Consider the following 17575-nt stretch of genomic DNA (forward strand, 5'->3'; position numbering starts at 1 on the left):
CGTGGTGAATTGGGCGTATGTGTCACTCTGCAGCTTTTTGTCATCATCTTGTAGATTCTAGATGTTATTTTCTCAATTATCTATTTTTTTATAACTGTACCCTAGTTTGTGCATTTCTGTTTTTTGAAATAATTTCGAGCTTTCTCTCCCCCGTTCCTGTCAGGCGTGTAACCCGCGCATCAGAGTGGAATCCCTTACGGTCACAGCCATCAGTAAGGCCTCAGCTCAGCAGAGAGCAGGTCGCGCCGGATGAACACGCCAAGGAAAGTGTTTCCGTTTGTACACAGAGACAGCATACAAGACAGAAATGCAGGTGAAAAGCAGTGTGGTTTTGAAATGACTGAAATTAAATTAAATATAAATGGTAGACTGACACCTACATATATGCTATTCAGCAGTGCCTCGAGCACCTTGTATCCCTCTGAGCACCCTTTTAGCTAAAGAAACTCTGGAAAATGTGGTCTCACGTCTCCTGGATTTCAGATCCCGATTCTAAATCACCTTCTTTACATGCGTTAACACCATGGCCACAGTGTGACAAATGAACTTCTAAAACCCAGTTTTCCACTTTTTTTGGGGTAATTCTGTTCCATCGCTCTAAGTGGCTTGGAAATGTTTCTTTTTTAAATAGCTCTCCAGTAGCCCTTCAGGTGCTCCACACTCCCAGTTTCTGTTTAAGCTGACATATGGCTGATGCATGAGTAGATAATAATCACTGTGTCTGATTCACCTAAAATTATTCCTGGGGCTGCTTTTCTAAAAGGCACAGGACACATGGTGCTGCAGCTGAAGATGATCATTGCATTGATGATCTTGTGCACTTTGACTTCCTGGACCCTCCAGGTTAGTTTAAACATTACTAAGTTTTTAAGCGAGACTTGCCTCATAAAAATGACTAAAGTTGTGACTGAGGTGAATTCATAGAGACGGGGAAGATGTTCAGAGTTGGAGTGAAGACATGAACGTAAATACAGAGCAATCCAGGAGAAAAACAACAGATTTATTAGATCCTCCACCCAAATCTAGGTGGAGGATCTAATAAATCTGTAGCAAGAGCTACAATGGATGGTTTAGATCGAAGTATAATGAAGGGTTAAAATGGCCCAGTTCAAATCAGAGTAAGAATCTGTGGCAAGACTTAAAACCGATGTTCCCTGATACTCTCCAACCTATCTGATTAAGCTGGAACTTTTTGCAATGAAAAAAGGGCAAAGGTTATAGTTCCTAGATGTGCACAGAGGTAGAGATGAAGGCATGTACAGGTCCTTCTCAAAATATTAGCATATTGTGATAAAGTTCATTATTTTCCATAATGTCATGATGAAAATTTTACATTTATATATTTTAGATTCATTGCACACTAACTGAAATATTTCAGGTCTTTTATTGTCTTAATACGGATGATTTTGGCATACAGCTCATGAAAACCCAAAATTCATATCTCACAAAATTAGCATATTTCATCCGACCAATAAAAGAAAAGTGTTTTTAATACAAAAAACGTCAACCTTCAAATAATCATGTACAGTTATGCACTCAATACTTGGTCGGGAATCCTTTGGCAGAAATGACTGCTTCAATGCGGCGTGGCATGGAGGCAATCAGCCTGTGGCACTGCTGAGGTCTTATGGAGGCCCAGGATGCTTCGATAGCGGCCTTTAGCTCATCCAGAGTGTTGGGTCTTGAGTCTCTCAACGTTCTCTTCACAATATCCCACAGATTCTCTATGGGGTTCAGGTCAGGAGAGTTGGCAGGCCAATTGAGCACAGTGATACCATGGTCAGTAAACCATTTACCAGTGGTTTTGGCACTGTAAGCAGGTGTCAGGTCGTGCTGAAAAATGAAATCTTCATCTCCATAAAGCTTTTCAGCAGATGGAAGCATGAAGTGCTCCAAAATCTCCTGATAGCTAGCTGCATTGACCCTGCCCTTGATAAAACACAGTGGACCAACACCAGCAGCTGACACGGCACCCCAGACCATCACTGACTGTGGGTACTTGACACTGGACTTCTGGCATTTTGGCATTTCCTTCTCCCCAGTCTTCCTCCAGACTCTGGCACCTTGATTTCCGAATGACATGCAGAATTTGCTTTCATCCGAAAAAAGTACTTTGGACCACTGAGCAACAGTCCAGTGCTGCTTCTCTGTAGCCCAGGTCAGGCGCTTCTGCCGCTGTTTCTGGTTCAAAAGTGGCTTGACCTGGGGAATGCGGCACCTGTAGCCCATTTCCTGCACACGCCTGTGCACGGTGACTCTGGATGTTTCTACTCCAGACTCAGTCCACTGCTTCCGCAGGTCCCCCAAAGTCTGGAATCGGCCCTTCTCCACAATCTTCCTCAGGGTCCGGTCACCTCTTCTCGTTGTGCAGCGTTTTCTGCCACACTTTTTCCTTCCCACAGACTTCAAACTGAGGTGCCTTGATACAGCACTCTGGGAACAGCCTATTCGTTCAGAAATGTCTTTCTGTGTCTTACCCTCTTGCTTGAGGGTGTCAATAGTGGCCTTCTGGACAGCAGTCAGGTCGGCAGTCTTACCCATGAACCAGGCTGGGAGTTTTAAAGGCCTCAGGAATCTTTTGCAGGTGTTTAGAGTTAACTCGTTGATTCAGATGATTAGGTTCATAGCTCGTTTAGAGACCCTTTTAATGATATGCTAATTTTGTGAGATAGGAATTTTGGGTTTTCATGAGCTGTATGCCAAAATCATCCGTATTAAGACAATAAAAGACCTGAAATATTTCAGTTAGTGTGCAATGAATCTAAAATATATGAATGTTAAATTTTCATCATGACATTATGGAAAATAATGAACTTTATCACAATATGCTAATATTTTGAGAAGGACCTGTAGCTGTGATTGCTATAAAAGGTTGGTTCCAGGTATCATTTGTTGCAGGGTTCTTCTGGGTGCTTGTAATCCTTAAAAATGCTTGAATTTTAACCAGGTGTTTAAAGGTTGGGAAAGTGCTTGATATTCTAACTGCACAGTTCTGTGATAAAGAGCACTCTAACAGTTTGATTAAAAACCTGAATTTGATTATTTTTATGTTAAAGGCACCATTTTGTGTTTAATGAAGTCTCAGAAATCCTTGCTGCCACCCAGAGTGGGTTTGCTCCTTTTTGTAATACTGGCGTGTGAGCAGTAGACATCACCTGATGAAACGACCAGCCGCTGTCCTCTAGCATAGCTATGAAGCAGACCGACTTTGAGCACGTAACTGCGGCTTGCTAGTGGTGCACGTCTCCGGTGAGCGGGAGAAAACGTCATGCCAGGTGGTTGCCATTTTTAATGACCATTGGCTCGAAAATGCTCGATACAAACCTGGTTGAAACAAGGACCAAATTCTCAAATAGCTTCTTGCAATATATGCAAAAAGGACCTGCAGCTTCCTGTGATGGGAGAGTCTTAAATTTAAGCTAGGTCACAACTTGGCAAATTGATTGTTTGAAGGATGGATCGAGCTAGAGCTTTATGTCATCTACTGTATTTTAAAATATGCAACAACAAAACATTTTTATTGAAAACGCTAGTAAAGGTGGTTAGCTAATGGTTTCAATTACTCAAAAAGTCTGTCAAGCTGAGAATTTTAATCAGTTGCACAGTATTTTAGATTGTTGATAGGATCCCTTCACATTGGGAACAGTGAGTGTGCCTTGGTTATAAAACTCAATGAATAAAAGGCGCACAGAGATAACGACTGCTCCGAAGTTTGGTGCTGGAAAAGTTTGAAAGTTTACCTTGAAAATGCTTGAAAAGTGCTTGAATTTTACTGTTGTTGACTCAGGGTGGCTGAATGCAAATGTATGCCACACTTTTTAGTTTTTTTAAAAGTAATTTCTTTAAACCACATTGTGCTCCTTCCACTTTAAAATTATTCACAACTTTGTTGTCATCTGTCACATAAAATCCCCCAAATATACATTGATGTTTGTAGTTGTTCTGTGACACAGTGTAGAAAGGTATAAGAAACATGAATACTCGCTTGGCAAGTAGAAACCAAATGCTTGAACACTCTGGAGCCAGTAGAGCCAGTAAAGGCTGCATTTCTTTCATTGCATTCCAGCAATATTCTTATAATCCATCAACACTTTCTTCTTATGCTCAGATTTATTTTGCCAGCTAAAAAATAAATAAAAGATAAATCAGAAGTAAACACATGGAAAAGGTGTCCCCCGGTATGATCCAACTGTGAGGGTCTTGGATGTGTTAACTTTGATAAAGTGCATCTAAAACATTTAGTGACTTTTCTGTTTTAGTTTTAGTTACATCCCTTTAGAAATTGTGCGCACTCTGTCGGAGCAGGACCGACATGTTTTTTTTTTTTTTTTAGCTTTTCTACACGTTGCTGTTAGCTAATCTTCTTTCCATGGCTTTTCAATTCATTTACCTCTTTTTAATAATAAAAAAAAAACTAAAACATTTGAAGTGGTCTTAGCGCATCTAAAACACAGTTTGTGTCTAATTGAGGTATCAGGTTATTGCATTTTCTAAATATGTATTTTAGATCCTCCTGAAGAAACCACCCATCTTTCCCCACCCCTCAACCTCCATCCCTCCCCCCCTCCCTTTTCTCACCATAATATAGTTTTCATCTCACCTCTGAGATTAAACCCATCTCTCCCCGTCCACTGTGGCAAATGCCATTTGGAGAATGAAATTGGTTACATCAATAGCAGCACTATCACCTTAGCAATTGCCTTCCCTTTATATTCCTTCAGTGAAACATGACTGACCTCCAACACTAATCTCACATTTTTCACAAAAACGCACAGGTATACATCAACATACGGGATTGGCCTTGTCTGCCGAGTCTTAACTGGGAATGGTGGGGTGAAGGAAAAAGGAGGGAGGATTACCTTTTTTATTTATTTGATCCACTCGGGGCAGAAGGTTTCTCTTGAAGAAGCTTCTGCACAGACTGGTAGCTGGAGCTACTTGGGTAAAGCAGATAAAGTCTGACTTAAATGTGAGAGTTATAATATCACCATTTATATGCTTTCTTTCTGTGGGAAAATGACAAACACCGACTAAAGGGATTGATGAATATACTGTACCTTTTGAGATTGAGCATTTTAGTCAGAATCACTGCCTTTATTATTAATTTTGGTATGTTTTAGTTATGTTAGATAAGTGATCGCTGAATTTGAGTTTGGCCACTGGTGTTTTGGGCATTTAAGCCAAAAAAACAGCAGTTTATCTCCATTTATCCTTCAAAGAAAGGGAAGGGTCCTCATCTTTGCCTCCTAAAATTCTTCAGCGCTGAAGCAACATATGGATATCCCATGGCTCTGTCTCAGGTTTAAGTTGGGAAATAACTGAACAAAGTAGCTTTGGTGTAAAGTGTGCAATCAAAAAAGTCCAAATGAAATCATGTCTTGGCTGGGCAGTATTCATTATGTTTTTATAGGGCATGTTATGTTATGCCGCACCCTGCAATATATTTTAGTTGGGTTTAATGTAATAGACCAACACAAGGTGAAGTGAAATGAAACGATGCATGATTCATGTATTTAGCCCTGTCCGTCTTCCCGCCATGTCTGACCAGCTTCCATGTCCCTGCTGAAGAAAAGCATTTCCACCTGATGTTGCCACCATCAGGTTTCACCTTGGGGTTGGTGTGTTTAGGGTGTTGGGCTGTGTTGGTCTTCCTCTGCAACAAACTTGCATGAGGTTCAGTTTTGGCCTCATTTAAGCAGGGCACCATCTTCCACATGTTTGCTGTGTCCCGTGTGTCTGTTGTGACTTCTTATGGTTTTCTTTTCAAAATGGTTTGTTTCTTCCAGCACTTTGCTAGGCCGTATTCATTTTCCTGGTGACATTTCCAAAATACGCCTTTCAAAGCCGACGTGGTTCAATGTACCTTTAGCCCTTTTGCCTCATTGATTTAAACCCGGGTTAATATATCGGATTCTTGTGTGTTGAGCCAGTCGATGTTTACTTTCTGATGAGCCTCGTCACGTATAGATTGAATTTCCACGCTGGTTCATCTTGCTACCTGTACTTGGAAATCAGATTTTCACCTTTTGTTCAGCCCAACACAAGCCATCAGAATGGTAAGTAATCTGGCCGACATTCACCGTGTGGAGGGGAAAAAAATTTAAAAAGTAGCTTTGATAGACTAAATCAATATTTGTTAATCATAAAAAAAACCACCTCCCTGCTGTTTGAAATTGAATTTTTTTAGGAGCACTTGAGAGAAATGAAAGCAAGCAAACACCAGAGTCGGTGTTTGAAGCTAATTTTCAGTTAACATGCAACTGGTCATTAGGCTTCAGCTCTGAGGAGCCAAAGGTCAATAATTGCATCTGAAGGAAAAATCTTTTAACCAAACGGTGGAAGCCTTTTGTGTTTAAGCATTAAGTAGAAAGTTCCCCTGTAATTACATTAGTTGTTTGGGATTGCCGGAGTGTAGGATGAAAAATGAGCTCTGCCATGATTGCTTCTCTGCAATGCTGCTGTCGAACGTAACTCCGGCCATCACATAACAGGAGCGCTCTCATTCTGATTCACCTCATGCATCCGGCTGCCAAATCTGCCAACTGCTTCCATTTAAGTGTTTGGTTCTTTTCTTAAAAGGCATTTGTCTTCTATTAAAGCTTAGAGTACAACAGGTGATGGAAGTGTTTTCTCTGTTGTTTTTTATTCTTTTTCCAGTGCTCTGTTGGTCAGGTTTGTTTCTTAAATAAAATGCACAGCGTGCTTCTGCAGATACTGACAGATGGGCTTTGTAATTAGATTTAAAAAAAGAAAAGCAATCAAATTTTATCAACTGACTCACGTTAATAACCGCACAATCGAGACTGATAAAATAATATAAAAAACACAACTTATAGCCAACATACAGACATTTGAGCAGTTTGAGGCCTGCATCTAGATGTTGCATTAAGTTCGACATCAAGTTTTAAACAAATGCATCTAATGACATAACATGTTGAGGCAGAAAACCAGCAGTGCACGCACCCTCAACACACCATCATCACATTTAAATATGGTGCTAGCAGCATCATGATGTGGGGATGGTTTTCCTCAGCAGGGAAAATGAATCAGGACATGCACGGCATTGGGTATTACGTATAATCCCAATGACATCCATTGAGACAGTTGAATATATCCACCTCCTGTATCTGGCAGGATTCCTTCTGTGAGCTTTGATAGGATTCTAGCTAGTGCTATGGGTCTGTCATGTAGGCAGCTACAACTTTCTAACTTTGTCCTTGATAACTGGGACAAGAAGGATAGATATTTAATCTGTCACTATTCTATTGATCTGGTGACATGGTTGAGCTAGACAAAGTAAATGTGTCATTAAGTGTACAATTTTTTATTTCCCTGTGTCTAAGAATTGCAGAAATTCTTGAACAAATCTTAGCTGTTTGGGCAAACGGGTAGTCGCTGCTTGTAAACATTATAGTTTTAATAAGATCTGATATATTTTTGTTTGAAATTCTACTCTTCCGGTAATGCCGCTGTGAAAGAATGACAGCTCTGCAAATTGTCTGCATCTGCCACCTGTGTGCGGTTGGAACACTTTTAACAGCCCGTCGCTCCCGCTCTGTCCTCTCCAGCCCCAGAGACCCCGATGCGAATGCTCGAGCTGCTAAACTACCTGGCAGCTCTCAATGACGACTGTGACCTGACCGAGCTGGGCTCCATGATGGCAGAGTTCCCCCTGGACCCCCAGCTCGCCAAGATGGTCATCACCAGCTGCCAGTTCAACTGTTCCAATGAGGTCCTCTCTATCAGCGCCATGTTGTCAGGTAATGCTCAGAGCTGGCCCGTTGTGTGAAAGCTGCTTCAATGTCTTTCAGATCCCTAAACAATAATCAACATATATACCAAGACCGGAAGTGGTCAACGGACAACGTTTACCTCGTCTTAACAAGTCAAAACTATAACTTTTTTACTGTTTTACAGCAATTGCTGTCTCTTGCAGAGACGGGGTGATGTCTCCTCTGTTCATAATAAAAATGATAACCCCTGGAAGGCTAGAAACAAAAAAAAAATCTTATGACTCCTTATATTGTAGCTCTTAAAGAGAAACTGTAATTGTGAAAAATTGGTATTGGCCGGTCACGGCTTTACAAAAACCGGAAAACGGATACAGAATTCTGAACGGTGCAGCTCTACTTCCTAGTTGTTTAAGGCCACTTAGAAAACATGTCATATGTGCCTTCAGAACTTAACTACAAGGCAAGTGGAGTAAAAACTCAGTAGTGTCAGCTGTTTGTGAGGAAGAAGGGGAGGGGGGGGAATAAATGTCTGTACGAAATGTATAGGTGTAGCTGGAGCAGCACCAGCATGCTACGGCAGTAATTGCACTTCGGGCTTGCCAAAGCAGAATGCTGCTCATTGAGATGAATCTTGACGCCTTTGAAGGGAGTGTGAGGGTCTTTGAGAGCGGGGAAATGGATTTAACTAGCTGTTTGGACGTGGTATGCACTTAAAGCAGCTGTTTCAGGATGGAAGGTTTTTGCTGAGTTCATTAAAGCAAGCAGCAGCAGAAGCTCACCTGAGAACGGCGCTGCCACAGCAACCAACCGTGAGGCTCAATAAACACAGCTTTTATCCATTAAAGGCACAATCAAGCATGTTCGATGTTAAGCAGGCCAGAAGCAAATTGACAGATGGTAAAGGGCAGAACCAGACAGCCAGTTCTGTTAGAGGGTACACTTGTTTGGACTGATTGTCAGATGTTAGCTGTAGCTTGTCTAAAGCCATGCTGTTGTGGAGGAGGATGGAGAATCTCACCATCCTTCCTTCTCTTAGACCCTCCTCTCCTTTTCACCCATAAACGCTTGGCAATGCAATGTGCCTCATTTCAACAAAGCCTTGTTCTTCTGTCTGTGGGATTTTCGTAACTTGCTTGGGTTGCTTGGGCTGTGGGGTCCAAGCAACCCTTGTTTAGTCCCACAGTGCTTCGTTTGACCAACGGAGGCCAAAATAGGTGGCTGACGGTGCCAAGATGTGCTCTGCCCACATCGACAGAGATCGCCTGACCCTGCTCAACGTCTAGCATGCCTTTTAAACAAAGTTATCCATTTATTATTCTGTGTTACACTAAATGGTTTACACATGGATCTGGAGTGTTTAGTGGAAGGAAATGCAAACGGAAAGTTTAGTGGAAGGAAAATGTGTGGTCAAAAAAGGTGCACAAGCAACAGGGATAACTGTAGCCTTGAGAGAATTGAGAAGCAAAGCCATTCAAGAGTTTGGCGGAGTTTCACACGGTGTGGGCTGCAGCCGGAGCCAGAGCTGTTGCTCAGTGATTCAAAACCCTCTTTACAGATATAAGGGAAGGTTGCTTTTCATTTTTAAATTAAGATCCCAGAGTCTGATGAAAGAGTGGAGAGGCACAGAATCCAAGTTGGCACCTGCCCACATTGCCTATGTTGTACAGTACATGGACGTATACTTCAGTCTGCCGACATTTGTACCAAAAAGCCTTTTTTTATTTGGTCGTATCCAATAAGGGAAGAAACTGAATTTGGGGTATTAATAATCGGTAAGATATAATAATCAAAATTGAAAAGTACCTACCTAATGTTTGATGTGTTCCTCTCTCTCACCATGTCTTTCCAACAGACCACGAGTCCACCCAGTGGTGCTGTGATAACTTTGTACACTACCGCTCGCTGATGTCAGCGGACAACGTCCGGCAGCAGCTGTCATGGACCGCTTCAAACTGCCAAGGAATAGCACCGATTTCAACTGCTCTTATCTCAACATCCGGCAAGCGCTGCTCTCTGGTTTTTTTCTTGCAGGTCAGCTGCTATCTTTTTATCATATTTAAAGTAAAACTATTAATTTGATGCCCACTGAAGCTCACCCTTTTTGAGGTCGATCCTTTTGAAAAATAGATCTTTCATGTTTGCAGAACTGAAATCGCAGCCGAGACCTACAAGCGCACATACGTTTAGTGCAGTTTTTTTGTTTTAAACACATAACAAGAACTCCTATTAATTTGCCTCTTGCTCAGGGATACAAATGGTGGCTTTGTGAGAAGCCATTTTCAGGGCCACCTGCAACAAGCAACCTGACAAGTTGAATTATGGTGTTAATATTGAAATATTTGTAAACATTAACCTTTATCTCAGAGACAAATTTTTCAGCTCATGTTCAAGGGTTCACAGTGTTTGGCTATCACATCTTTTTTTTTTTGGTAAGGCCTTTATTGAGACTGATTGCCTTGTTTAATCAGGTCCGCCACAGAGGCTCGCCCAAGTGACAGGGTAAGGTGGTGGTGGTGTGGGGGGGATTAGTCTCTTGCGGGCCAAAAAATTGGTTTCATGTACTAGCTTTTTTTTTTGTCAGCCAATTCAAAGACTGCATTTCACTTTGTTTGGATGTTTTTTTCCTTAATAGTTTTCCTTACCTGTGCTGTAAATAGGTCGTTCACCTTTATTGTCAGGCCATTACCTGACAGTAAAGGACAACCAGGTTGTGCAGCTGCATCCCTCCACTGTGCTGGAGCACAAACCTGAGTGGGTGCTCTATGACGAGTTCGTACTCGCCACCAAAAACACCTTCACGCGCGCCGACGTCAAACCAGAGTGGCAAGTTTCAGAGATTGTGAATATGTTACTCTTCTATACTGTCCTGTACCTGTGTAGGAATTGGCCTTCAGCAGGTATAGACTGACACAAAGCAGTGCATAATTGTCAAATATGGCAGGTCAGGGTTAAGGTTTTAAGTTTAAAGCTGGGTCAGGTTATAAAAAATATCCCAGGTTTTGAACATCTCACAGAAGGCTGCCGAAAGAATAATCTATAAATAGAAAATTGCACTACTGTAAATTTACCAAGACACGGCCGCCTCCTAATCTGAAAGAGCGGGAAAGGAGAGCATTTATTAGTGAAGGAGCCAAGAGGTGCACAGTAACTCTGGAGGAGCTACAGAGATCCACAGCTAAGGTATGAGAATTTGTTTAAATGATAACTGTTCGTTTCACAAATAATTTTTGTTGGAACAGTGACATTTTTGAACAAAAGACTTAAAAAACCTTGTTTTGCACTGACACAAACCATGTGGGAAGCACAGCAAGCATGCAGAAGAACTTACTCTGATCAGAAGAGACCAAAATTCAACTTTCTGGCCTAGATGTGAAATTATTCGTGTGTAAGAAAGCTGACACTCCACATCACCCTGAATACACCATCCCCACGGTAAAGCATTGTAGTGGCAGCATCCTGCTGTGGGTTGGCTCTTCTTCAGCAGAGACAGCGGAACATGTCAGAGTTGATGTGAAGCCGGATGGAGCTAAATGCAGGTCAGTTCAGGACGAAACCCTGTTTGAAGCTGCAAGACTTGAGGCTGAGGTGGAAATTCATCCTCCAGCAGGTCAGCAACTCGACAAACAACCAGAGCTACCTTGGGATGATTTAGATCAAAGCGTATCTATATATGTCAGCTTGTATTATTTTATTCCTATTTCCCAAATGTCTATATAAATACATTTGCAAGGTACTGGATTAAATACTTTTTTAAAAGAAACAACAGAAAAATATTACAACAACAAAAGCCAGTCTTCCAGTGCGGCCTTCTAAACATAGCATGCAATCACCGTGTTTCTGTTCCTCCCGTGTGACCTCCAACAATTATGTACCAGATTTGTTGTGCTTGCTCCTGCGGTCGCCTCGTGAATATGAAAGAATGTTGTTTTTTTTGTTTCTTTTTACCCCACAAGTAAACATGAAAGACAGTTTTGTGACTGTTGACTTATTTTCGGTCCCAGGCTGGCGCAAACGGCCCCGCAGTACTACGAGATGAGTAACTTCCCCCGGTGTGAAGCATCGAGACAGTTGAGGTATATTATTGCAGAACTCATCCAAGGAATACACTCAGTAATAAGAAGGCCTGCTAGTACTGCGGCAGCCTCCTCAGTGTCTGAACAAAGTTCAAACAAGAATTCATTTCTGTGTTCTTTTGTCTTTTCAATTCCCACAAAAAAAAGACTCATTTTGACAGTTTTTCTTCTTTCTCACTACACCAAATGCTTTCTCATGATTCATGAACTGTGTGATGTTTTGTTGAGTTTTTTTTTTATAACTATAAACAGGCTAAGTAGGTTTAGAAACACATCCTGGTTGGCAGGAAATAACGTTTTCTGTCTGATTCATGATGCTTCATGTAAATTTCCACATCCCGTTGTTTATACCGGCTTCAACAGCATTCATGTATGAAGTGGCTTCTGATCAGATGTAATTAAACAGTATTTTGATGTAATGCTCATCACATTTCTCGTCAGCTGTGGCGTTGAATAATAAATGCATTTGCAATAACTCCTTCCCTCTGTCATCATTACAGTTGAAGTATAATCTGCACATGAAGTTCTCATGCGCACACTCAGATCATTCACTTCCCCTCCTGCAAAATCCAGCCTGTTTTCCCTGCCCCTTTAGGGAGGTAAAATCTTCTTACTGGTAAATTGATAGCTTGAGAAACGGTTGTAGTTGAGGAGGAATGTTAATTACAAATGTTTCAAAACAAGATCAGTGTGAAATCCCCGCTGTGCCGGATCCTGTTCGGGCTGGGCTGCTTTGTGTCGGTGCCTCGTGGACGTGGAAGGGAGAGGTATGGGGTTGAGAGAAGCATAAGTTCTTCTGTGATCTATTAAGGGAAAAAAAATTACGTTTGTTCAATTGTACAACAACTGAAAAAAACTCATCTCTTTCTAAATTAGTCCGAGTTGTATACTCTTGACAACTTCAAGAAGCTCATTCCTGTTATCGTGTGCGTCAACAGCTTAAACACACGTTTCCCAAGCTCTTCTGTCTTGGCTTTGTTCATAAATAATGTTAACAAGGCTCTCAGGGTTCCTAAGAGATGTATAGAGTTTGATTCAAGTGTTTTCCAGGTCTGGATAAGTATGGGAAAGGAAAATAGATTATGGAAAAATGTTTGTATTTCCAGACTTTATTCCTTTTCCTATTTACTAAAATTTGTGTTTTCATCCATTCATATGACCTTTGATTCTGTTTGTCCTCCACCCATGGATCTATCTTCATGTCATTAATCCATTTAACGGTTTGTCCATCCATGGGTTTGTGCAAAATCCATCCATTCATCCTCTTTCTTCCGGTCTTTATTTTCTGTTGGTGCCACATTTGAAGCCTGAGCTCAATGGAAATATCTGCCATAAATTTACAACAACTTTTTATAGTTGTATTTTAAAAGTGGCTTCCAAACCACTGAAAACCTTGGATTTGAGGAAAAGATAGTAAGAAGTATTTGCCCGGGAGTCTGACAGTAGTCTTAAGTCTTTTACTCCAAAGAATCATATCCGATAGATATTTTGCATTTACTTATGTAAATTTAGTAATCCACAGTGACAAATGGAGTTACATTTGTGGTACCTGCTTTTAAAATATATTTATGTTTTTGGTTTGTCCTTGCTCTGCTTAAGAACTTTACATCAACTCTTCACCATGAACTAAGCATTGAGCAACTAAGCATTTTCAGGCTCTCTATAGCGTTTGGATGTAGGCAGGGTGAGATACCAGACCTGCAGTGGGACTTTTTAAATTAAGCCTGCAGATTCTGTAATATGCCACGTCAGGAAATAACCACGTTTGCTCCAACATTTTTTGGACTGTTGGGAGACGAGTTTCTAAGTGGTCGGCCTTTTGCTCAAGAACATACGCAGCAACACAAAAAGTTTCCGTCTGACTAATCAGCCCAATAGAAAAGCCATTTGACTGAGCTGATCTGGAAATTATATGGGATTGATCCTGAGGTAAGAACAGTTTTTCATGCTCAGTACTTCCGATTGATTCACGCTGCCATAATTACAAATGAAAATCATTATGTCTCCGAGCTGTATTTTCTCCTGTGTCTGATGCGAGCACCGGGCTTTGGTGTGGATGGATGTGTATACTCAGACATCCGTGTCAACACCTATTAAAACTGCATAATTAATATTAATAAAATGGCATTTGCATGTTTTTTAAAGCTTTTAAAAGTCTGAAGGTTATTTGAGGCCAATGATGTAATTTATCTGAACCTAAACTGGTCTCTATCAATACTCGCATCCCTAGCTGCAGATTGGAAACAGTTTCATGTTGAATTGTGATTGCACAGTGCCTTGCAAAAGTATCTAAAACTCCTGGAACCTTTTAAGCTTCAGGAAACGGGATTTTATGTCAAACTGACACAAAGCAGTGCATAATTCTGAAGCGAATGACGAAGGAAAACATGCCATTCCACATTTTCTATAAATAATATAAAGTGAGCACTAAGAGCAGCAAGTGTTTTGTCTGTACCAGCTTTTCACATCCAGATGCCATTTTGCCCATTTTCTGTGTGATCTTTGAACGTTGCATTCTTAAAAATGTAAATGCTTTCATCTAAACCATTGACCTGCTGGAAGGCGAACGTCCACCACAAGTTTTTTTGCAGCCTCTAAATTATTTTCTACCAGGTTTGCCCCATATTTAGCTCCATTCATCTTAGAATAGAGTAAAACAGAACAGGTTCCTTTGACAGGGATTTTGTACATTTTGGCTAACTCTGCAAATGCACCAAAGTTAGCCAAAAGGCATTTTTTTCATCTACAGTCTCTGGACAGAGAGAAAACTAAACAGCAAGATAAAACATCAGATGTATACAAACACAATTTTAATATATATAAAAGACTGGGTAAGTACAATGATCAGACATTAAATAATATACTACGAAATGGGTAACAAATGCTACAAGTATCAACATTCAAACATCTAAATATATTTTTAAACGATAAGGTCAGGAGAAGGCACATGAACTGATAATGTTGGCGCGCCTGACTATCAATAAATCAGCTTTTAAGATGTATTTTGAACAGGTTGTATAAAGCTAGTTTTCTGATGTTCACTGGAACGGAGTTCCTCTCTTGTGCAGCTGGAACTGAGGATGAACGCTGACTGAAAGTACTCCTTCTGAGAGGAATACTGCAGCCCCTTCTTTCTGCACCTTTTGTCTTCCAACCAACTTTGATCTATCTTCCCCATCCATGCTGAAGAAAAGCACCCCTAAAGCACAATGCTGGTACAATCAAAGAAGGTACTGTGTTCAGGGTTCAAATGTTGTTTCCCACAGCGTTTGCATGATGGCCAAAAGGTTTTACAGATCATTTGAACAGATCACTTTGCTATGTCCCCTACATGGCTTTTGGCAAACTGCTTCAAATGACTTTCTTTTAACAATGGCTATCTTCAATGACACCCAGATTTGTAGAGTGCGTATCTAATAGTAAAGACATTTCCTGTCCTTCGATGTGGATCTGTGCAGCTCCACCAGGTGCAACCATGGGTCTCTTAACTGCTCCTCTGAATGATGCTCTTCCTGCCCGGTATGTCAAGTTTAGGTGGACAGCTATGTTTTGGTTGGTTTTTAGTTGTCACTTAGTCTTTTCCATTTTCAGGCAATGGATTAAGCAATGATTGAGATGTTCACAGCTTGGGATATTGTTTTATGACTCAACTCAGCTTTAAATTTCTCCACAACTTTCTCCTTGGCCTGTCTGGTGTGTAGGGCTATCAGGGTAAAGAGGAGCTGAATACAAAAAGACACCACTCTTCCTATTTTTATTCGCAAAAAAGTACAAGCGAAAACTACTTTTTGTTGAACTTTAACATAATGTCCAGGTATAATACATTGAACAGGGTATCCATACTCTTGCAGGGCGCTGGAACTCACCGAAAGTCATAAATACAAACAAAAAAGAAACAAAAAACAGCAAGGTAGGTATTGTTCACCGTCATTCCAAACAGCGTGAATCACCAGCTCGCTGCAGCTCAATCTCCTGCCACCCACAGAGTCCTGGATGGTGCCTCATCATCATTTGAGACCGTGGGGTAGAGAAAGTTTATTGCAAAACACCTCAGCATTTCAGGAAATCTATCCACCCACTCCTCCTCCTCTTCCTCCTCCCATCCAACGCCAGTCCTTCACCCCCAAACAGCACCACGACAGGTGTCTTATCTCCATCGCACAGCACAAGCACAGCCAATCTTCCAGGAAGACGGCGGCTGGAATGTGACAAATCCATCTGTCCTGGTTTGAATTTGTATGCTAATTTGAAGTAATAGCCCCTTTGGTGACAGTGCTAGGGAACAATTCAATCACGCCATCTATGACAGTCGCGTTCCAGCCCTTCTCTCTGATATGAGAGAATATGCTCGCATCGCCTGGGTTAGGCTTGATAGATTGGTTATGTAGGCGCGAGGTGGCATGTAGACTGCATGTTTAAAACGGGCTGCCAGTTAAAGATGAATCACGCAACGACTGAAGGCACCTGTGCAAAAATGTGCAGCTTCTACCGTTTGAAGGAAAACGGGGGAAAACAATGTTTGATTTAAACCTATTTATTTCCCAGCTAATCTTTTGGATTGGCAGCCGTCCAACTCTCACTCTGGCTGCAATTTCACTGCCGCTGCAACCCTGCTGAGATATGTGTGAATGGTAGAGGTGCCCCCACAAAAAGATCACGCTAACACTATTGTTACATTGTCAAACTGAATTATCTCTGGCTGTTGATTGGATTCAGTGGGAAGCTTTCAAGTGTTACTGGGCGGAAAAGGGAAGCAAGGCAAAGAAGGGGCTAAGACGATACAGACAAAAAAAAAAAAGAAGCAAGCAAATTTATGGTACTCTGTAATCTTTAAATTAATCTGCAGCTCGGGAAAGATTATGGTTGATGGTGACAGATAAGGCTAAAGAACAAGCGTCTCTTCATTCTTGATTGAATCATTCCTTTTCTTTCCCTCTTTCATTACAATATGACACATAATAATAACCATAACTGTCACTAAGAGATCAAAATCTCCCTAAACACTTTATTTTGTGGTGCTTCAGATGCACAGGGAGGTGCATTTTGGCACAATTTACAGCCCTGACACTGTTAGAAGGCCTCGTGAGAAACAGCGAGATGATGTGTGAGCTTGGTCACCATGAGAAACATATCCCCTGTTTTTCTTAGCATCCCTTCTGCAGGGAATTCCCAGACAATTAATGGATCCAGCTCAGTACCTGTTGACCAGGCTTCAAACGGGCGTGGATCGTGCATGGAGAACACTTTCAACTCAAGAGGGCAGCTGACCTGACTGATGCGTAGACGAGCCGGGGGCTTGCATCAAGATAAATATTGTGGGGGGAAAAGACAGCTTTCCAAATGAGGCCTGTTAGCAGCACTGGTGTTAAACAGTTTGGAAAAAATGAAGGATTCTCTGTGGTCCGCATAGCTGCATGAGGAGAACAAGTAATTCCAAATTATGTTGGTTTTATTCTGAAGAAAAGAAAAAACCTTCTCCCCTTTCAACACATTCTGCTTTGATTATAAACACCAGGGCAAAATTTTGCATGATGTCACTTAATATTTAATGTCATGCATGTTTACAAGATGGAATCATGGTCTAAAGAAATGCAACATCTTTCACTAACAAATTTTTACATCAGAACATTTTAAAAATCTGATCCAGGCTGTGCGATTGTTTAATTGCAACCTCAAGTGATGAAAAAACAGACAAATGATTCTAGAAAATAATGATGAAGTAAAATGGAAAAGCTGAGTGTGTGCTTTCATAGAATTCAAGTCTCAATG

General features: G+C 41.1%; 1 protein-coding gene across 1 annotated transcript in view; it reads left to right on the forward strand.

Annotated features, from left to right (window-relative positions):
• dhx15 (DEAH (Asp-Glu-Ala-His) box helicase 15) overlaps window positions 1–17078 on the forward strand; it is a 41233-nt gene extending 24155 nt beyond the window's left edge. Inside the window, 6 exon segments of the mRNA XM_047385357.1 lie at window positions 164–313; window positions 7541–7760; window positions 9586–9732; window positions 10412–10556; window positions 11735–11806; window positions 16955–17078. Coding sequence (XP_047241313.1) covers window positions 164–313; window positions 7541–7760; window positions 9586–9732; window positions 10412–10556; window positions 11735–11806; window positions 16955–17078 — 858 coding nt within the window.
• Window positions 17079–17575: the final 497 nt, after the last annotated feature.

The sequence above is a fragment of the Girardinichthys multiradiatus genome, chromosome 14, assembly GCF_021462225.1.
Source record: "Girardinichthys multiradiatus isolate DD_20200921_A chromosome 14, DD_fGirMul_XY1, whole genome shotgun sequence".
In the NCBI taxonomy this organism is placed as follows: Eukaryota; Metazoa; Chordata; class Actinopteri; order Cyprinodontiformes; family Goodeidae; genus Girardinichthys; species Girardinichthys multiradiatus.